The 21,286-nt window shown below is 54.0% G+C and overlaps 1 protein-coding gene across 1 annotated transcript in view; it reads left to right on the top strand.

Moving 5' to 3' along the window:
* The first annotated feature begins 5,520 nt into the window (after positions 1-5,520).
* Padi1 (peptidyl arginine deiminase 1) overlaps positions 5,521-21,286 on the top strand; it is a 30,298-nt gene continuing 14,532 nt past the window's right edge. The window contains exons 1-4 of the mRNA XM_020153771.2: positions 5,521-5,707; positions 19,102-19,282; positions 20,172-20,244; positions 20,816-20,877. Coding sequence (XP_020009360.2) covers positions 5,616-5,707; positions 19,102-19,282; positions 20,172-20,244; positions 20,816-20,877 — 408 coding nt within the window. The 5' untranslated portion in view covers positions 5,521-5,615. The remainder of the gene's footprint in view (positions 5,708-19,101; positions 19,283-20,171; positions 20,245-20,815; positions 20,878-21,286) is intronic.

Genomic DNA, 21,286 nt, shown 5'->3' with positions numbered 1-21,286 from the left:
TTGGTGGTTCCTGCAGATCCACCGGGCTTGTGGCCCTGAACCCTTCCTGCCATTACAGCCACTGGCCCCAGGCCCCTGGCTCTGCAGGAATTGATGAGCACCCTGCTTTCTCTACACCCCAACCCACCAGCAAGTCTAGGATTCTGCCTTGAGAATCAGGGGTGCAAGAAAGGTTGAGGGGACGTTTACCTGGGGAGATCTCAGTGGAATAAGCCAATATAAGGAGCTCAGAGCACTCAGCAGGTATCTTGAACTCTGACTTCTAGAACAGTTCCTGTATACAACAGGTGCTCCATAGATATTTGTTGAATGGATGAATGAAAACTTTGGGTTCAGACTTAGCTTCCTGTGACTTTTCTGCGTCACTCTGGGTAAGTCATTGCTCCTCTCTGACCTTTGGTTTACCCAGCCAGAATAGGAGGGGCCGGACTGATGGTCTCTGAGGGCCTCTGAATGAAGGTAGAAGGTTCCCATGAGCAGGTGGAACTGACCTGTGGTGCCCAGGGGTCCCGGGAATGGAGAATGCCACAGGGTGAGGGTCCAGAGATCTGGGCTCTGCTCACCCCTCTCCCTTCCTTCAGGCCATCCTAGCTAAGTGGAGGCACAGGCTATGGGTGGGGTGTCAGAGAAGGGCCCCTAGCTAGAATCAGCAGTCACTGGAACAGCCCCAGAGCCTCTGACTGTCACAAGGCCTCAGGCCATTTCCATGCCTGAAGGTGCCAGGGAGTTTACCCTGGCACCCGGGCATCTGGTGACTTTCCCTGTGACTTCCCCATGCCACTACCACCCTCCTGACCCATCAGTCTTTAATGGTCAATGTCACTGCCCAAGGACCAGGTCTGCCTCAGGCCCACAGTGCTTTGTTCTTCAGCCAGGTGGCCAGCCTCTCTCCTGCATGGTGCTGCCTTTCCTGTTGACCTGACTGGGCAGGACCACTCAGCTGGATAGTCTACCTGCCAGAGGGAAGGGGGACAGTGATGTCACATGGTTCCCCACCCCCGCTCCTCCCAGGTCTGATCTGTCAAGCCTGGAATCCCAAGTTCAAACAGACCACAGCCTGGGTGTGCAGGATGTGCCTTTGTGGGTTTTGGGTAGGGCAGGAGCCTGGGCAGGTCATGGTGCCTCCAAAGAAATGTTCCCAGGCTGGAGGAAAAAGGAAGGGAGGTGGGGAAGGCCACAGAGGGGTTGACAGGAGGAAACACTTGGACTTTTTTTCTCAAAGACAGAATAAAGAGGGTGCCTATATTTTTCTCTGAGTATGGATATTGTCAGCTTATGTTGAAGTGCCAAGAGAAGGCACAAAAGCTTTAGGAAGAAGGTGAGGAGAACGCGATGTTCTACCTCCCAGGGATGATGTCCACAATTATGAGTCCACCTGGGGCAAGGCGGCCTGGATGAACACTGTGTATAGACTAATCTCCAACCCTTATCTCCTTGCTTTTCCTCATCTGTGAAACAGAGGTGTACCAATCCTCCTCTCGGCCTCCTGACCTTCCCCAGTGCTCCCTCCCTGCCTCCCTTCTTTTTCCTCTAGCCCCAAGGACAATTCCTTGGAGATACCTGACCTGGTCACTCTGGCAGAGAGCATATCCAGGCTGTGGTCTGTTTGAACTTGTGGTTCCAGGCTTAATAAGTCTTGTTTGGGGGGATTGGGGTTTGAACTCAGGGCCTTGTGCTTGCTAGGTGAGCGCTCTACTACTTGAGCTATGCCTCCAGCCTGAGTGATCAGTTCTTGGCACTTAGGATCATCATGAAGATGAGATAAATAACTATATGGAAGGGGTTTCCAACAGGCCTGGTGTGTGGTGAAGGCTGTACAGTGTTTGCTAGCATCAACATCCTCATTGTTATTGTTGTTTTGCCATCACCACCACCACCATCATCACCACCACCATCACCACCACCACCACCACCACCACCATCACCATCATCGCCACCATCATCACCACCACCACCACCATCACCACCACCATCATCACCACCACCACCATCACCACCACCACCACCACCATCACCACCACCACCACCACCACCACCATCATCACCACCACCACCACCATCATCACCATCACCACCATCACCACCACCACCACCACCATCACCACCACCACCACCATCACCACCATCACCACCACCACCATCATCACCACCACCACCATCATCACGACCACCACCATCACCACCACCACCATCACCACCACCACCACCACCATCACCACCACCACCATCACCACCACCACCACCATCACCACCACCACTACCATCATCACCACCACCACCATCATCACCACCACCACCATCACCACCACCACTACCATCACCACCACCACCATCATCACCACCACCACCATCATCACCACCACCACCATCACCACCACCACCATCACCACCATCACCACCACCATCACCACCACCATCACCACCACCACCACCATCATCACCACCACCACCATCACCACCACCACCATCACCACCATCACCACCATCACCACCACCACCATTATCACCACGATCACCACCACCACCACCACCACCACCACCATCACCACCATCACCACCACCATCACCACCACCATCACCACCACCACCACCATCACCACCACCACCATCGCCACCACCACCACCACCATCACCACCATCACCACCACCACCATCATCACCACCACCACCATCATCACGACCACCACCATCACCACCACCACCATCACCACCACCACCACCACCACCATCACCACCACCACCATCATCACCACCACCACCATCACCACCATCACCACCATCACCACCACCACCATCACCACCACCACCACCACCACCATCACGACCACCACCATCACCACCACCACCACCACCACCACCATCACCACCACCACCATCACCACCACCACCACCACCATCACCACCACCACCATCATCACCACCACCACCATCACCACCACCACCATCATCACCACCACCACCATCACCACCACCACCATCATCACCACCACCATCATCACCACCACCACCATCACCACCACCACCATCACCACCACCACCATCACCACCACCACCATCACCACCACCACCACCATCACCACCACCACTACCATCATCACCACCACCACCATCACCACCACCACCATCACCACCACCACTACCATCACCACCACCACCATCATCACCACCACCACCATCATCACCACCACCACCATCATAACCACAACCACCATCACCTCCATCACCATCGTCATCTTCACGGACAGTTCCTTATGCACCAACCTGCCCTCCTCCTTGCCTCCCTTCCTCCACTTTATCCATCCATCTGTCTATCCATCCAATATTCTCTGATGGGAACACGCTATGTGCTCTTTGACCCCCTACTTTTTACCTTCCCTATTACATTTTAAAGGCGTGAACATATTTGGATCAATAACTGTTGTTAGAACAAATGACTTAGGTCCTGGGTAATGGGTGTGGGTTGAGGTGATGGAAAAGCCATCCCTGAGTGCTGGTTTTTGGGTTCTGAGCTCATGGGAACCTTAAGGTTTAGCCTTAGTGCTTTTAGGTATAATAAACTCTGTAGATCTATAACATTTAGAATCAAATGTGTTGGCAGTAAGAAAGCTCATTCCAAAAAGACCTTCCCAATCAACAGTAACCAAATAAATGTTTATTCTGTTTTTATATCCCCATCTTCCTAATCAGGATAGAGGCTCCTGGAAGCAGGGACTGTGTGTCCCCTAAGCCCTGGTCAGACTGGCAGTGCCCTGTAGGGGGTGTTTTTCCTCTCTCCATCTCCACAGGCCTCTCAGACCTGTGGGCAGGGGAGTTCTGGGTGTGTGTCCTTTGTTCCAGTGTGTACAGTGGCCACCTGTACACCAGAGAGGATGGTGTGGCTAAGGAGGTGTGTCCTGGGAGGGATCACCCTTCTCACCATGCTGATGCCCAACATGAAGGGGACATGTCACCTGCAACTGACCATCTCCACTCAAAGATCTTGTGGTCCTCTCTTGTTTAGCAAGTCCAATGCAGAACTACCAATCCCCCTGTTCACCCTGCTGGTGCATCTCTCTGACAATGGCACCATCCTTCTGGTTGCTTAGGACCAGACATTGTTGACCACTTTCTCCCATGCCACCTCCAAGCCATCAGCAAATGCTGAAAGTTCCATCTTCAAGATGTGTTCAGAACCCAGGTGTTCTTACCACTTCACTGATACTCCTGGAGCAAGGCACCGTCCTCTCTGCCTGGAGGATGGAAGGAGCCACAGCTAATGTTATGCACATTTTACTTAATTAATTCTGTGTGGTGTCTGTCTCCCCTGAATATCAACGTCCTCAGAGCAGGGGTCATGGCCTGTTTTGCTTCACCTGGAGTGCTTAGCACTTGTCAAATGAATAAATGAAATCCCACAAACAACCACAGATCAGGCTCAGGACTTGTGGTCCTTCCCTCCCTCCCTCCTTGCCTTCCTCCCTCCCCCCTCCCTCCCTTCCTCCCTCTCTTCCTTTCTTTCTTCTTTCCTTCCTTCCTTCCTTCCTTCCTTCGTTCCCTCCCCTCCATTTCCTCTTTTAGGGGAGGTCTTGATATGTATCCCAGGCTACCCTGAAACTTGAGCTACTCCTGCCTCAGCATCCTGTGTGCTGGGATTACAGGCATGCACACCTGGTCAGAAGAGGGTTTTTCAACAAGGTACCAGCACTCCACTCCCCCATCCAAGGCTTAGAACTCCTTGTCAAGTTCCCTTCCCTTTGGCTGGCCATGGTGCACACTGGAGCTGGCTCTGCCTCCTCTGAAGTCTGGACACCATGGCATCATCCCACTTTCTGGGGTCATCTAGAATGGTGAGTCAGGGAGGCCTCCATTCTAGCCAGGGCTCTCCCACTATCCAGCAGTGTAATCTGATACATAATTCTCTTACTTGTCAAGTGAGGGGACCAGGCTGCTAGAATTTCTCTTAGGCACTGTGCTAAACCTCTCCACACACGCCCAGTGGAACAGCTGCCATCATACACACGGGGAGACAGCCAGAGAACTTAAATAACTCAATGCCCACCAGTGGCTGTAAGAGACAGAGCCAAATCTGTAAGAGATTTGAACCCTAGCAGTCTGACTCTGCTGAGTGTGAATTGCCTCCTGATCTCTGCACATGGGAGATCAGATCTGTGGACTGCTTAGCTGGCATCTGGCACATAGTCAGCCCTCAGAAATGCTGATGTTGCCACAGTGTGGGCTCAGGTAGGCAGAGTCTGAGGTTGGAGGCAGAGTTGGATGGCAGGGGCAGGTAGGGGGAATGGGGTCTCAGTGACTCCCTGTTGGAAGCTGAGCCTGGCTCAGGTCCCACCTCTAAAGCCCCCTTTGCATTCCCTCAGAGGCCTAGACCACCTCCTCCCTGGCCTCCTGGATGGACAACCTATGACTGAGGAAGACTGGGCGTGGAGCCAGGAGGTGGGGACCAGGCTCTGGGAGGCTAACCAGGTCGCAGGGTGAAATTAAAAGGGAGGAGGAGAGCACCAGCCCATCAGAACTCACGCCCCTACCTGGCAGCCAGGTGTCCAGGAGAGGAGCCGGGAGCCGGGGCGTGTGGCTGCCGGCACCTGTACTGAGCTTAAAGGCTGGGAGCTGGGCACAGGATGGCCTCGCAGAAAGCTGTGAGGCTGTCTTTGAAGAAGCCCACCTATGCCGTGTGTGTGGTGGGAGTGGAGACACTGGTGGACGTCCACAGGTGAGAGCCGGGGGCACCCTTCTTGCTGTAGAGTGCTGTGCTCTTATGGGGGACCCTGAGGCAATTGGGTGAGCACGGGGAGCACACCAGGCTCGGCAGGGGGATGGTGGCAGGAGGTTGTTTTGCAGTGGAGAAGGTGGAGTTGGCTGTGGACTCAGGGAGGGAGGGACTAGGGTCTGATCAGGTGCACCCACCAGGCTCTGGCTCCCGGGGCATCAGAGTTGGGACATTAGCCTACAGTCTCTGGATAAGGATCTGCCTCTGGCCCTTGGACCAGGCTCAGGGGTCTGGGCTCTGGTTCTCAAACCCAAGGGGAGCATAAGAGGGAATTGTTGGTTGAGATGAGGAAGAGAACTTGGCCTTCCAAGTTCTTCCATCCCTCAGTTTCCTGTCGACTCCCTGTGTCTCTGCAGTGAGGAGGCCACCCAGGTGCAACTAGGGTGACTGGGATCATGACGGAGTTATTAGAGAACACTCAATGGCTTAATCTATGAAGCCAGGCTGGAGCAGAGCCGGGGACTTGGGCTTGCCATGAGACAGTGATGACAATGATGGTGGTGGTGGTAATGATGGTGACGATGACAATGACTGTGATGGTTGGCAGTGATAGTGTAAGTCATCATGGGTGTCAGTCATGGCATTAGCTTCTCCTATTACCCCAAATCTTTCCTGTCCTGGTTCTGTCTAGATGGGGATCCAGAGACTGGGCTCAGTGTGTTCCCACCTGGCCACTGAGCAAGGTGGACTTGGTGGTCTCTGTCACCTCTCCAGCTCTGGTGGACTGACTACCAGCTCCATCATTGCTGGTGGGGGCCCAGGGTGGGAAGCCCCTCTCCACGAGGAGCTGGTAGCTGGAGGTCATTAACAAGTTGGATCTGAGCTCCCATCACCCTGTTAGGTCTCAGCCCCTGTGGTTACTCAGTCTGGTGAATGAATGCCACCCACCCACCTACCTGGCCCCAGATGAGCCACTGCCTCAGAAGACTTCCCTGTCCTTCTCTTGGGTAGTGGCCTGGGGCCCCAGGGACAGGAATGTGAAGGAAGAGCCAGGAGCCCTGGTGGTCAGACCTTCACTCTAAATTGCTTTGGAGGCTGGTTCTCTCGTATCTGTGTGGCCAGTGGGGGTCCCATTTTCTCCTGCCCTTTTAGCATGGGCCTATCAGATTTAGTGACTAAAAATACAGCATGCCCAGGTAAGGCTGAATTTCAGATAACCAACAATGTGTGTGTATTTATGGTGCTAGGGATTGAACCTAGGGCCTAGGCATGCTAGGCAAGTACTCTACCACTGAGCTGCACCCCCAGTTCAAAACAACTTTCTTTGTGGGTTTCACAGAACACACTTATGCTGCAGAAGGAGTCTGACATTTTAGCTGGAGCACAGATGCATAAGGCAGCCTGCACCAGGCTGAGTGTCCAAAACCCTGCGTGTCCTCCAGGGTAGCCTGGCTCAGATGAGGGGTGAAAGGAGCTGCCTGTGCTCTGGTGGCTGCTGTCCTCTGACTGGCACTGGGAGGGGACACTGCTCCCAGATTCTGAACTGACACATAGGGGACTAGCACCCCGTAGCCTAGAGAGATGCACCCTGGGCAGGCATTGGGGTGACTAGCATAACAGCTACCGAGAGTCTAAAGCAGAGCAGCACAAAGGAGGCGCCTCCTGCCTGGGAGGTCTGCCCCGGGTAGGAAAGGAAGGAAGGAAGGAAGGAAGGAAGGTAGTATGGAGCTGTCAGGCCAGGAGGATTTCAAGGCGTCCAAGGTTCATGCAGGGCTGGGCTGGCCAGGGGGAAGGGCTACACTTGATGATGAATGATGAACTTGAGGCTCTCCCACCCCCTAACCCATGCCTGGCTCAGCCAAGGCCCAGCAAGGGGCTTCTAATGGACCTTGCTAGAGGAGCAGGGAAATCCCCCAAAGAGGAGGTACGCTGGTCACCTGAGCTGCCTGAGTCTGAGTCCTTCAGGGGAGGTCCATGTATGAGTGAAGTCACAGGAGATGATTAATTCCCCATGGGCTGCGTGGATTGGTTAATTGGAGACGTATTTGTGTTTGGGGGTAATTGTATGCCATGGGGTAACCCAGCCCAAGGAATTCTTAGGGATCCCCTGATTCAGCAGGCACAGGAGATCCCAACCCTGGCCCCAGTGGTCTTGCTCACCACCCTGACCTTCTTACCCTGACTATACCACTCCAACTCCCTGGATCCTGCCAGACTTCCCTGGCTGTGGCCTTCAGGTGGCCCCGAGAAGCTCATGCCTATAAAGAGGGGTGGGCAGTATGGGGGATCCACTGGTGGTCCAGCATGGCACTCCTTGTTTGTTCAGAGGTCAGAGTCAGGGTCTGGGAGTGAGGCCATATGCACATTTGTTCTTCAAGGTGGAGAATGCTGGCTGGGCAGGGGAGAGGAACATCTTCTGGAGTTTTCCCAAGTCTTTTCACACCTTCAAAACAGACTCTTCAGGTCTGAAAGTGGTGGGCTTTAGGAAATACAAAGGCAGAGGGGAAGCGGCCTCCCAGAGAGGCCTAGGCCAGAGAATTTTCTGAGGTTCCCTGAATTTCAAAAGCCAAAGCAGTGTTCTAAGACCTGTGTAGGTGAATGCTTCTGTTGTTTACACGGGGTAAATGAATGCTTTTGCCTTACACAGAAGTACAACGAAACATAATTGGGCTCCTCTAGACATAATTATGGGATTGACAGGGACACTAATTCTCAGTGACAGGCTGTGGATACTGGGCTGGGGCACCCTGTCTCCCTGCCCCATCCTGTTGCACATCCCTGTGGCAGGAAGGACGCCTTTATTTGACAGTGACAGCCAAAGTTTTAGTTTGAGGAAGGATTTTGGGAAATATGAGACTAGAGGAGCCTCCATAAACAACCCCCTGCCCCCAACACCCGGAGGCCCTGGAGGCTGCAGTGTCTGACCCGGAAATGGGAGTGTGGGCTTCTTAAGAGATAAAATATTGGCCCCAGAGGTCAGTCCCTCTGATGCTACAGACGTCTTTGCTTCCCTGAGTCCCAAGTGCCACCAGCCATTTTGAGACGGGCTGGGATTCCCTCCCTCCCTTGTTCTGCCCCCTCAGCAAACACCACCTCCCCCCCCCCCCCCCCGCCCCGCCGCTTACCATGTTTCTGTTCCTGACCCTTCTTGGGTTTGTCTCGGAATCACTTGTCATTCTGCCTGCCTCTCTTCCCTTTTCAGCTTCCATCACTTACAAGTGCCAGTTCTTCTCTTCCTCCCTGGTCCCCATCCTTTTCCTCCTGAAGAATGGCTGGGGTCAGCCAGGCGTAGCTCCTGTATCCTGAGTGGGTGGACCTGAGAGAGGGTTCCACACGGCTGTTTGCCTGAGATGTAGATTGTGCCTCTTGCCCTACCCCCCGACCCCATTACCTTCTTCCCCCGCTGTGGCCCCTCCAGCTCTGGCCTGTCTCATTCCTCCGGGGATGGGGTGGGATGCTGGCTGGAAGATAACCACAGCCACTTGAGGGGAGTCTGGAGGGGAGTCTAGCCATGAGCAGGAAAAGCCAGGGGAATTCCAAAGCTGCTACCAGGTGGTGCCCAAGCCCTCCCTCAGGCTGGTGCTGAGGAAGCTGAAACCTATGGATCTCAGCAGGCCTGGCCTCTCAGGTGGGACAGACCTACATTTGGGTCTCCAAAGGCACCCTGAGCCCCAGACCCTGAAACCCGGTCACTGTGCATTGGAGTCCAAGGCCACTCAAAGCAAGGGCCTCTCTATCATACCTTTCTGGCCGAATCCATGACCCTGTCATCCTCATTGCAGGTCTCAGGCCCCATCCTAGGACAGCCAGGCCAAGCAGGATCCTGCAGAGAGCATGGCTGGGGTGTTGTGAGCCAGGCTGATTGTCAAGGCTCTGCACACCTGGGCTTAGCAAGGAGGAAGGAGGACTGAGCTCTCTCCTCCCCCATATCCCCAACACAAAGACACCACCCCAACTGGGCTCCCGAGGCGGAAGCTCCTGGGAGTTCAGGCCATCTGGCAGCCAATTCAGTGATTGCTCAGAGTAAGATGGTGGTAATCATGATCTCCTAGGGTCTGGCTGGTCCTTGCAGGCTGTGTGACTGTAGGCCAGTCACTTAGCCTCTCTGAGCCTGTTTTGTTTTTCTTTTTGTTTTTTCTGCAGGCTAGATGGGGATGACATCATCTATTGCTTGTACCTGTGCAGCTGGTGCCTTTTTTCCCCCTATTTTGTTGATAAGAAATTTCATAACCCACAGAGCAGAGTACGTTGAGAAGAGGAAAGTGACTCATGACTGACTTTAAATTCAGGGCCCTCTATCTCAGGGTGTTCTGGTTCCTATCCCTTGCCTGCCTCCACTGGGAAGGCCAGGGAGTGACAGCTGGCCTGTCAAGCTTGGTCCTCCTCCTGGGTCCCTGGGTGGACCCCTCCTGAGCAATGACAGGGTGTGAGGCATCCACAATCTATCGATTGCTGTCTCAGGTGAGGAGAGGACACGGTCACACCCTGTGTGTGTGCTATGAGTTCTGCATCTGCCATGGCCCACTCCTGACCTCTGTCAGCCACAGCCAGTCAGGGAAGGACAGAGGGAAAGGTTGAATCCTGGTTGGGAGCCTGGGGGCCGAGTGTCTGAGCTGCACTTTCAGCTACCAGCACCTATACCCCTCTGTTGAAGGGCGTCTGCAGTCATTTAATCCATGCTCTGTGTACCTGCTCTGCGACCCCCTGCTGAGCTCTGGTGCCGGGAGCCCACCATAGGCTGTGCCCATCTGGGAGGAGCCCCTGTCTCAGCAGGAGCGAAAAAATTTCAGGAGGCTGGTTTTAGGGACCGCACACCTAGTCTGGTTTCTTTAGAGGGGGGCAGCAGCTGTCATCCACAGACCCATCATGTCCTCGCTAGAGGATCTGTCTGTCTGTCCCCCACACCTTTCAGTACCCTTCATGGCAGTGAGGATGGGAGGGAAGCAGCGCTGTCAGCTACGTCTCACAGCAAGCCTGTGAGGTGGGGATGGATGAGACCCCCCCCCACTTGCTGACAAAGAAACCCGGATGCAAGAGTCAAGAGACTTTTTTTTTCCTGCTTTTCCTCATTTATTAAACAAATCAAGTAGAAATCAGAACACACTATTGAACACAACGTTTAAAAAGGTCAACTAGAAGCTTATTTGTACACAGCATCCATCAATCAATACTATGCATGGGGGATGGATGGATGGCTTGTGAGTGAACTTTCTGATTCAAGGTCAGTTTCTCTGCTAGATGCATCATATCGTTAGGGCAGGCCAGCTTCTTTATGGTGTTGAATTATGTGCTGCTTCTTTCCCCGGGGTCTCTGGAAACCTTTCGAGAGACTTCTGAAGTCACATAGCTGGGGCTGGGCTTTGAACCCACTTTTGCCTAATTTCACATTCTGTAAACTCGATCCAGAAAGAGCCCATTATGTGGGAATCTTCTACATTGCTGAGTTGGTTGAGGGGCTGGGTGGGGGCAGGGCAGTGGGTGAGCTTTGGGGTGAAATCTCAGCTCTGCCACTGTGACCTTCTGTGTCCACCCTGCCGTCTGGTTCTGCTCTGTAACCTGGGGAAGAGGCTCATTCCCCAGCTGGGCGGCGGACAGGCAGGGATGGAAGCAGGACCCTCTGTGGCCCGTGAGCTGCTTCCCTGGGTCGGGCCAGGGCCCTTCCCCTCTGCCTACCTGGCACCCTGTGTGGCATTGTAAAGTGCTCAGGAAGTGTGCTGAAGTAGTGTTCTGTGTGTCCCTGGGGAGTTCCTGACTTTCAGGACCGGAGTCCTAGGGGGCCCGGCCAGCTGCAGTGGGGCCTGGCTCTCCAGCCAGATTTTCAGCTCTAGGCAGAACTGGCCATACAAGAGTGACCTTGCCAGGCCCTGCCAGCTGCTCCTATGACATTTCTTCCAGTTTCAGTGGACACCCCAAGTCTCCTGAGGGGCAGAAGAACCATGGACCTGGTGGCTGTCTGCTCTTTAGCTTGGCATTTGGTTATGCATCATTGTCTCCTTCCTGGCTCACCACTGGACAGTACAGGGCTCTGACGGCTCCCCAGGACATGCTGGTACCCCATCCCTGCTCACCCAGCTCCTGTCCTCAGGGACTGGTGATGTCCAAGCTGCATCTTGGGTAGAGGACTTGGGAGGACTGCTCTATGACTGCTGGGTCTCTCTTCTTCCTGGAGACCTGGTAAACCTCCTAGTCACTGAGGTAAGGTGTGGCCTGTGGAGCCTCAGAGTGGGGGAGCCTCTGGGTGCAAGGTTGCAGTCAAGCCAAAGGAAATGCTTTCTAACTGCGGAGGGGCGTAAGGCCGTGAGCTGTCTGTCATGGGAAATGTTCAAGCAGAGCCCTGCTCTGGGCAGGGGGCTGGCCAGGATGACCTCCAGGCCCCATGTGCATGTGTGCCTCATCCTAGGGCACACAGGGACCAGACAGTCATGAGCAGCATCCTCCCGGCCTGCCTGCACTGAGGTCTTCCTCAGTTGAGGGGGTGGCAGATGGGGAAAGTGGCTTTCCTGCCTCTGTGCCTGCATCCTGCCTTCTGTCTCCCTGGCTTGCTTCCAGGGAACCATAATGAGGAGTGTGTGTCGCACAATTTCAACATTTCTACTTCCTTCCTGCATTCTTTGGCTGATCTCCTCCCTCCAGCCTGACGGGGGCATGCTCAGGTCATGTCTACTCGTTTCATGTCAGCCCACAAAAGAAGACAAACCTGTGTTCCTGTGCCAGCTGTGTGACCCGAGGAAAGTTACTTCATGTTTCTGAGGTGTCGTCTGTTGAGTGGGGACAGTAACACCCGCCTGGGAGGTGTGAGATCATGGGTGTCAAAAGTTAAATGGGTGTCCAGCTCGGAGTAGGGGCTCTTTTCCACCCCAGTAATACCTGTGGGACATGCTACCCCTTGCTGTCACCAGCAAGCTGGCACAGCTTTGCAGAGTGCGCAGGCAGAACTGGAGAATACAGTTGATCATGCACTCCTGCCCCACCCCCACGCCTCATTTGTGACTCCATCCTCCCTGCCACCTGCCACCACTCAATTGAAGCTGATGTGACCCGTCTTGCTCTGGGCACAGGGCAGGGGACTGGGCAGTGTAAGTCAGGCTGGACAGTGCCCTGAGTGGCACAGATGGATCTGAAGGGGTCCTGAGGAAGGGCTGCACCAGTGCTGTGGAGCACTGAGGAGGTTCCAGCTGGGTGGGTGGGGCTGGCAGGGCTCTAAGAAGAGTTATAGCAATGATGACATCATCACCTACCACCAGTCAGGAGCACACTTTGAATGCAGAGTCTGTGGGCTCCAGACTAGGCAGCCAGGGGAACTGGCTCTTTGGAATAGTCCATTTCACAGAGGAGGAAAATTGAGGCTTGGAGCAGGTTAGGGACCAGATTTAAGGTCACACAGCACAGAGTCCACACCAGCCTCTATGGAAGAGGTGGTATTTGAAGTGAGTCTTAGGAAGTAAGACTCCTCTCTCCCTCCCCCCTGTCCTGGCAGAAATGGGGGATGGGCCTCCAAGGGAGGAGTCTCCTCAGTGTGGTAATGGTCATGACGTAAAGGTGGTGCCAGGGGTTACAAGGCACAATGACAATAACCATGTCCCTTTCTTTCAAATGGGAGATTTCAAGTCTACAGCTCCCCTGACTGTGACTTTGGAGCCAGATCAGCACTGCATGCCTGGTCTAGGGCTGAGCCATGAGGGAGGTAGCCTGGAGGTGTGGGCTATGAGGAACTGCAGAGCTGGGGAGAGTGGTGGCATGGTCTGGGGCTTCCACACCTGCCTGTCACTTCAGCCGCAGCCTGGGAACCTGAGAGATGAGGACAAGCCAATGTGAGAGCCCCATCCTGAGGTCCTGGGCAGGGGCAAGGTTAAGGTGCCAAGGATCCAAGTTGGTAAAGTGCCTGCCTGGTGCAACCGGCCTCACTTGAGCCTCAGAGAGAAACAGTAGTCGCTCCCTCCCGCTGCTTGCCAGCCAGGACACCCACACTGCACCTGCCAACTGGAGGGATGAGCTGAGCCTTGAAGGCTGTTGTGGAGGGTGGTGGTGGCTGGAGCAGGCCCTCCAGTGTTCATCAGCTGCCTCTGGTGGGAAGCCATCTGTCCCCATGGCCAGGTGATGATAAGAATGGTACCACCAGAGGAAGGCCCCTTACCTGGCACCTGCAGGGGGTGAGAGCTGGGAGCCCAGCACCCCAGAGGGGGACAAACTGAGGCACAGCTGCTGAGTGAATTGGTAGGGGCAGATCTAGACTGTAAGAGGCTGGTGGGTTTCCAGGGCCCTGGCACCTCCAAAGTTACTGGGCCATGTCTTTTCTTTCTCTTTCTACTCTTATTATTAATTCCTACCAAGGCTCCAGATGGGGTTATGTGGCCACAGTGGTGACTTGGAAGGCTAGCTTTTTCCTGTAGCTGGGAATTGGCTCTTCTGAGACCCTGCTTTTCTTGAAAGGGCTTCACCTGGCAGTGGCAGCCCTTGGCAGGGCGTGGAGCCGGCTGGCTGCCCTGGGCTTGGGTCTGCTTGCTTGGATGCGTGGGGCAGGGCTGTGGGGCCAGGCAGGCTAAGTTCAATGTAATGATGACAGACACAACACTTTTACATGATGTTTGTAGCCTGTCTGTGTGCTGGACATGAGAGAGGGGGATGGGCAGGCAGGGACAATGTCTTTGAGTAGAGCATGTGCCCTTGTGGAGGCTGAGACTAGGCAGGAGCCCAGGAGCTCAGTCCTGGTCCAGGAGGGCAGGCTCAGCCACCCCCAGTCCTGACAAAGCCATTGTCCTCACCCATAATGTATGTATAGGTGCGTTCTGGAGGGAGAGGCAGGGAGGGAACAGATGCATCGTGGCAGGTGATACGTGCCATGGTTTGGAGTGAAACCGGGTGCAGAGGTGCAGGTTCAGGTCACACTGTTTACAATAGGTGGTCAGGGAGGAAATCACTGAGCATGAAGCGAGGGACTGGGCACTCTGCAGGTATCTGTGAGCAGAATGTTCCAGTCAGAGAGAAACTGCAGGCTCGGTATACTCGAGGACAAACAACTGCCTCCTGTGGGAAGTCGTCTGTCCCCAGGGAGCACAGGGGAGGGGAGGCTTTGAGGTCAGGATGGTGGCTTGGCGGGGACACAGGCTTGGTGGGAAGGTTCTGAGCTGGATGGTTGTGTCCTGATAAACCCACAGAAAGTTGAAAATGCAGTTGGTACGTGTCACGCACGGAACATCATAGCTTAGCCTGCCACCTTCTGTGTGCTCAGATCACTCCCCTAGGCCTATGGCTGGCGAACACAGAGCCTATTTTCAATAAAGAATGGAATAGCTCGTGTAGTTTATTAACTGCTGAACTGAGAGTGAAAAGAGGGTGCTATATGGATGGTCCCCCACGCACAAAGTTGGAAAACTAAGTTGGGCCGTCATAAGTGAGTAGGGACTGTGTGTATTTCCTTTTCCTTTTTCTTTTTCTTTTTTTTCTTTTGGTAGCACTGGGGTTTGAACTCAAAGCTTCATGCTTGCTAGGCAGGTGTTCTACCATTTGAGCCACTCCACCAGCCTGGGACCATCTGTATTTTATTATTTTATTTTATTTTTTTGATCATCTATATTTTAAAACAAAGGTAATAAGTACTGAAAACTCATTGCTTCCTGGTTATTTTATTGTGTTATACCATGATCTGTATGGTAGAAGTAGTGAAGTCATGGGGTGCAATTGCACCTCTTTTGGAAACCCTGAGTTCTGGGTGTTGGGCTGGGAACTTGAGACTGAGCAGAGTGAGATTATTTATGCCACGGGAAGTGTTGAAGGCTACAAACCAGGGCTTTGTGTATTGTTATCTTGGTTGGCTAAGCTTAAGAAACTTATAAAGAAAGGTAAACATGGATGAAATTTAGCAGTGTACTGTGAGCTATATGTGGTGTGTACACCTGTAATCCCAGCCCCTAGGAGGCTGAGGCAGGAAGATCGTGAATTTGAGGGCTGCCTGGGCTACATAGTGAAACCCTGTGTCAAAAAAGAAAAGAAAAAGAAAAACTGTATTGTGTCTCTAACCTTTGCGTTGGGGCTAGTACAAAAAAATTGAGACAGAATTCTTCCAGAATTATCTGATTCAACAAAGACGTTTCCTGTCATTGATGAATGGTGACATCTGATATACGTCTTCCCTGGTTCACTTTCACCAACCCAATACCTGTTACACATCAGATTCAATGACAGTAAATTTACTGGGGGAAAGAATTAGCAGGCTGGGGGACAATTATTACATTTGTCAAATCCTGTCAAATGGTGACCACAGGGTGGCTGCAAGGGGATGGGCTATGCTTTATAATAAAGAATAAAATATATATACATAAATGTGTATATTTATAATTTGTACGTTGGATGATGCATATCACTTATGTGATTCAATTTGTGATAAATGTAAATATATATGCGTAAGTCCGCCATGGGAGCTGGTTGTTAAATTCGCCAACCAGGTGGTTGCGCCCTGAGGTGACTGTGCAGGGGCAGCAAAGGACAGAGATGAGGTGGAGTGAGAGGACAGCAAGCGAAGCCTGCCGTCAGGTGGAGATGCTTTTCAAGGAGGCCAGATGATTTTCTGGACAAAAGCCTCTGACATTCAACCCGTGGGAACAGAAAAGGACCCTGGGTCTGGGCACAAGGCAGTTCCAATGGCAGTGGTGGGGTGGGGAGGAAGCCTGAGTGCAGGCAGGTTTCTGAGGCCACAGGGCCACAGGGCTCTGGGGCGTTTGCCTGTGGAAGGAGCTGAAGAAAGATGAGGGGCCGTGGAGAAGGGAGTGGTGGTTTCTAGGACAGGTGCTGTTTGCAGCACACCTGTGCTAGGAGAGGGAGAGGGGAAGAGGGGAAGGTGGGCACAATACCCTGGAGGCAGGGACTAACTCAGGAGCTCTGGCAGCTGAGTACTGCCTGGGAGGGCAGGTGTGGATGGGACCCAGAGGCAGGTGCGGTGGAAGCCCAGACTGTGGGAAGAGGCAGTGACCAGCTCTGAGTGAGGAGGGGAGGGGCTTCTGGAGAGATGGGAAAGTGTGGAATGATTTTTCAGGACTCTGAGAAAGAAAAGAGCCCGGGGACTCTGCAGCCTCCTGCTGCAGGACATCCAAGCTAAGTCAAGGGTCACGGATCCAGGTGAGACTGTGCGGGTGAGAGTACAGGGCAGGAGGGAGGAAAGCTGGGCTCAAGATGTGAGAGGTGCAGGGGAGTGAGGGCCATAATGGATGGCCATAAGGGATGAAGCTGTGAAGGGAAGGGGGCACAGAGGACTCAGCCTTCTAGGGCTGCACCCCTGGGGTGCTGGGCTCCAGTGGTGATGGCATGTTGGGAGTGAGCCAATGTCTGAGTGGTGCAGCTGGAGCAGTTCTTGGTAAAGACACAGAGAAGGGCCTGCCTGCGGGAGGGTGGCTGGGATCAGTGTCACTGGAAGAGGAGGGTGAGGGTGCATCATTGACGACAGATAAAACCTGAGGATGGCCGGTTGGACACAGTGGTGGGAGCTGTACCCTAAGGGATGGCGGGAGGGGCCCTGCAGCTGGGAGGTGTCATGTGAACAGTTCAGTTCAAAACTGGGCTTAAAGGAATAAAGAAAGACAGTGCTCTGGAAGGGACAGTGAGGAGCAAAGAAGACCCCTGCGCACCTGGGGGTCTGAAGTGGCAGGGAGGGAGGGAGGGAGAAGCAGCTCCTGTGAGCAGTATGCAGGGGTGACATGGCATCTGTGAGGAGCAGGTCTCTGGTAGAGTGCCAAGGCTGAGGGGACACTCAGAGATGACCATGTAGGTGACAGTGCTTGAAAGTGAAGGTGGCACAAGGGAGGCAGGAGGGGGACAGATGCAAAGACGCAAGCCCAGGACACTTGGGGCTTCCAGGGTAAGGGATGCCCAAAGATGATGCTGTAAAGGTGTGTGTGTGTGTCTCCTGAAGGTGACATGGAGTGTGGCAATGGAGGAGCATGTGGTATGGGGTGGGGATGTCGATGGCAGGCTATGGGCCTCCCTCCATGTCTGTAAAGTGGGGGTAATGACGCTTGTTCTACGAGCCCGTGGTGAGCAGTAGGGACCTGGGATCGTCACCGCATCTCCTTTGCTTTGCTCTCAACTCTTTGACTCAGCTTTCCCTCCCCATGCTGCCCAGGGCACTCCAGTGGCAGCTCCAGCTAGCTCCCCAGTCCCATCATTGCCATTGTTAAGGGGGACAGCTGTTTGATGGGGACAGAGAGATTGTGGCAGGGGTTGGGTTGTGGGGGGCAGTAGTTCCTCCAGAAGGTTTCGTATTTGAGTGGGTTCTTAAATGTCCAGGAAAGGGTGGAGGCAGGAGGACATGTGAAAGGACCCCTCCAAGCAGTGTCCTTTTAGTCAGGTGGGTGTCTGTAAGCGGCACTGACTATGGGTGGTGGCCTGGAGGTTGAAGGCTCTGCTATGGGATGTGATGGTAGACGGCCTGCTGGGGTACGGAGGAAGAAGCATGCATGTGGTTCCCTCCTCTGACTTTCCCTCGGGGGTCAGCTCCTCCTAGCCAAGGGCTTCATGGAACCCTGACTAGTCCGGAGCCTGGGCAGCTTGCATTTATCCAGGGGGTAGAAGAAGGAAAAGATGTGACTCTCCCCAGGCTCTGTTGGCTTGGGTTTGTGTTCTCTGTAGGCTGAGTTTGCAAGACACCATTGTCTAGTCCAGGAAGGCGGGCCCAGCCAGCTGTGCTGGGAGTCACTGGTGGTGTGGGGACGGGGTTGAGATGACCAGGCTGTGGCCCAGGCAGACAGAAGGTTTCCTGCCTCTCTCCACCCCCACAGCCCAGAGCTGTGGGGCATCAGGTGGATGTAATGTACCAGGAAGATGGGGAGAGGTTGCACTTGGGTCTCCATCATCATGTGCTGAATCCCCCTTGGGTGCAGGTGGGCCTGAGAAGCCCCCCACAGTAGCAGAAAGGGGGAATCCATTCACTTGTTAGCAAGTGTTTATTGACCATCTAATGGATGCCAGACCCTGCGCAAGTGCCGAGGACATGTCAGCAAGCAAAATGAATGCCTTGTTCTCAGGGAGCCCAGCTAACAGGAGAGGGGATGGCACACGGGGACAATTAAGAATCAGAGCAGGATGAGGGGAAAGAGCAGGTGGGGGAGAAGGTGGGCAAATTGAGTGATGGGGGTTCGTTGAGAGGGTGACGTCTAAGCAGAGTCCTGAAATTTGTGGGTGTGAGCCTTGTGAATATTGGGGAAGAGCATTCCGTGTAGAGGGAACAGCCACGCAAAGGCCCTGAGGCAGGACAGCGTGGCATCTTCATGAACCAGCAGCAAGGCCAGCATGATGGGAGTAAAGTGACACTGGAGGGGACAGGGCTCCCAACCCAGCTATTCTGACAGCAGCCCCAGTTCCCCTACCACGTGGTCACTATCCTGAACCTCTCCTTCTTTCTCTGCCAGTGATGTGCCCCATGGCGCTGATAACTTTGGAGTCTCTGGGAGCTCTGAGGTGGAGGTCTTCCTGGTCTACCGTCCCTCACAGGTGACAAAACCTGCCAGCAAGGCCCACTGGCCACTGAACACCAACATGGATGTGGTCGTGTCTGTGAGCACAGCCAGTAAAGATTTAAATGACCTCAAGGTAAGAACTGCCTCCTCAGAGTGAGGGACTGGCTTCTCCCCAACCCCCACCCATATGACGTCTGATTCACATATGACCCCACTTAGCCACACCCCACAAAGTTTATACCCACATCCACACAGCATATCCTGGCACAGCTCCAAAGACACCGAACCCACAAACCCACACAAGCGCCCTAACTCCACACGGCACACAGGAGCACTCCTGGTCCCTCTCCAAATCCAAACGCCCCTGTGTTAGTCCCTCTATTCACCCTACACTCAGGCCCCCACAGGAAGCCCCCACACTCTTGTGCCCATGTGAACCTGATCAGCCTTTGCTCAGCCACAGCTTGGAGCTTGGACAATGCCTCCTCACTCCTGTGAGCCCTGGTCGGTAGACGTGCTTTTTCTCCCCAGCAGTGACAAGCCAGGGTCTGTGTGCAGCTGCAGCAAGCTGGAGCCCGTGAGGCTCAGATCTGACCTCCATCTGTTGCATCAGCCGTGTGACTGCAGGCAGGGCCCCAGTGACCTCCTTAGGAACAAGCCCTGTTGCCCATTGAACGGAAATGGTCGAGCAGGGCACTGGGCATGGGGTCTGGACATCCGCACAGGCTGTAACTGCGGGGCTGGGTCGTGGTCTCACCGCACAAAGGAAGAACAGGGCTTAGCTAGGTCAAGTTGCCCATCAATGGCCACAGTGGCCCTTTTCTCTCTGTCTCTTCACATCCCCTGAAAGGCTGACTGCTTCTGCTTGGGTCCCCTATCCTCTCTCCCTGGACAACTCTGGAGCCAGCAAGGCACCCAGCTTTTACCTGGGTGAATGGCTCTGCACCAGTGTCCCCATATTTCCTGCCACCACTGACTGTCGGGTGGTGGCTCACTGACTTAGGGCTAACTTCCTGCCACAGGTGAAGGTGTCCTACTTTGGACCACAGGAGGTCGGTGCCCTGGGCCACAGTATGCTGTACCTCACTGGCGTTGGTAAGTCCTGCCTCCTGGGCTGTCTGGGGACGGGGTGGCTGTTGGAAGGTCATGAAGGAGCCCTCGTGAAGGCCCAAGCTGGCCTCCTCCACCACGGAGAACCTCGGCCTCTTCAGACACCTTCCAACCTTCCCAGAACCCAGGGATGGAGGCCAAGCAACACTTAGGGCCACAAGGTCCAGAAATATCACTGCCACTGCCACAGCCACAGAGGCCTCCTCCACCCAGAGTCCCTTGTAGATGCTGACTAGGACTCCAGGACCCAGCTCTAAACCATGGTGAATAGCTCCAGAGTGAGGAGCCACCATGATGTGTGGAAGCCTAAGACATAGTAATTCAACCACAGTGACAAAAAGCAAGTCACTCTAGACCCAAAGACCTGGCTCTCTCCAACACCAGAACCTCAATGTCACCCCCGCACAGAACCCCAGGGCCAGCTGCAAGGCCTCCCAAGAGTTGGGATGGTCACCAGAGCTGGGCTTCCAGGTCCTTATAGGCCTGTGGAGGGGGTCAAGCTTGCTGGACACGAGCAGTACATGCACTAAGACAGGCGCCTCTCTGCCTTTTGCAGATGTTTCCCTTGATGTCGACATGGGCCGCACAGGCAAGGCAAAGAGGAGCCGAGGTGACAAGGTGAGACCTCCCGCCTACTGACAGACAGACCTGGGGTGGAACGAGCTCTCCTTCCAAAGGGCAGTGAATTCTCAGGGTCTGTGACATCCAGGGACAGCCAAATTGGCATGGGTAGGCATTAACTTACATCACACCATGTGACTAACCTGCTGTGTGACAACTGGAAAACAGCTTACCCTTTCTGGTCTGTCTTATATCAACGTGGAATTGGGATTAGTTCTTTTGCTTGCTGCGTTTTCTATTTAGGGGTTGTATTTGGATCCCCTAAATATGGTGGATAATTTTATGAAAGGTTATTGAGTAACTGAACGACCTCCTTCTGGTAGAGGAGGTCCCATTTAGACTGTAAAGAGGAGAATGGGATGGGCTCAGGGAATCACCTCACGGGGAGTATTTGGAATCTGTCCTA

The sequence above is a fragment of the Castor canadensis genome, chromosome 7 (genome assembly GCF_047511655.1).
Source record: "Castor canadensis chromosome 7, mCasCan1.hap1v2, whole genome shotgun sequence".
Taxonomy (NCBI): Eukaryota; Metazoa; Chordata; class Mammalia; order Rodentia; family Castoridae; genus Castor; species Castor canadensis.
The sequence above is the reverse complement of the archived record's forward strand: the minus strand, read 5'-3'. Positions and strand labels throughout refer to the sequence as shown.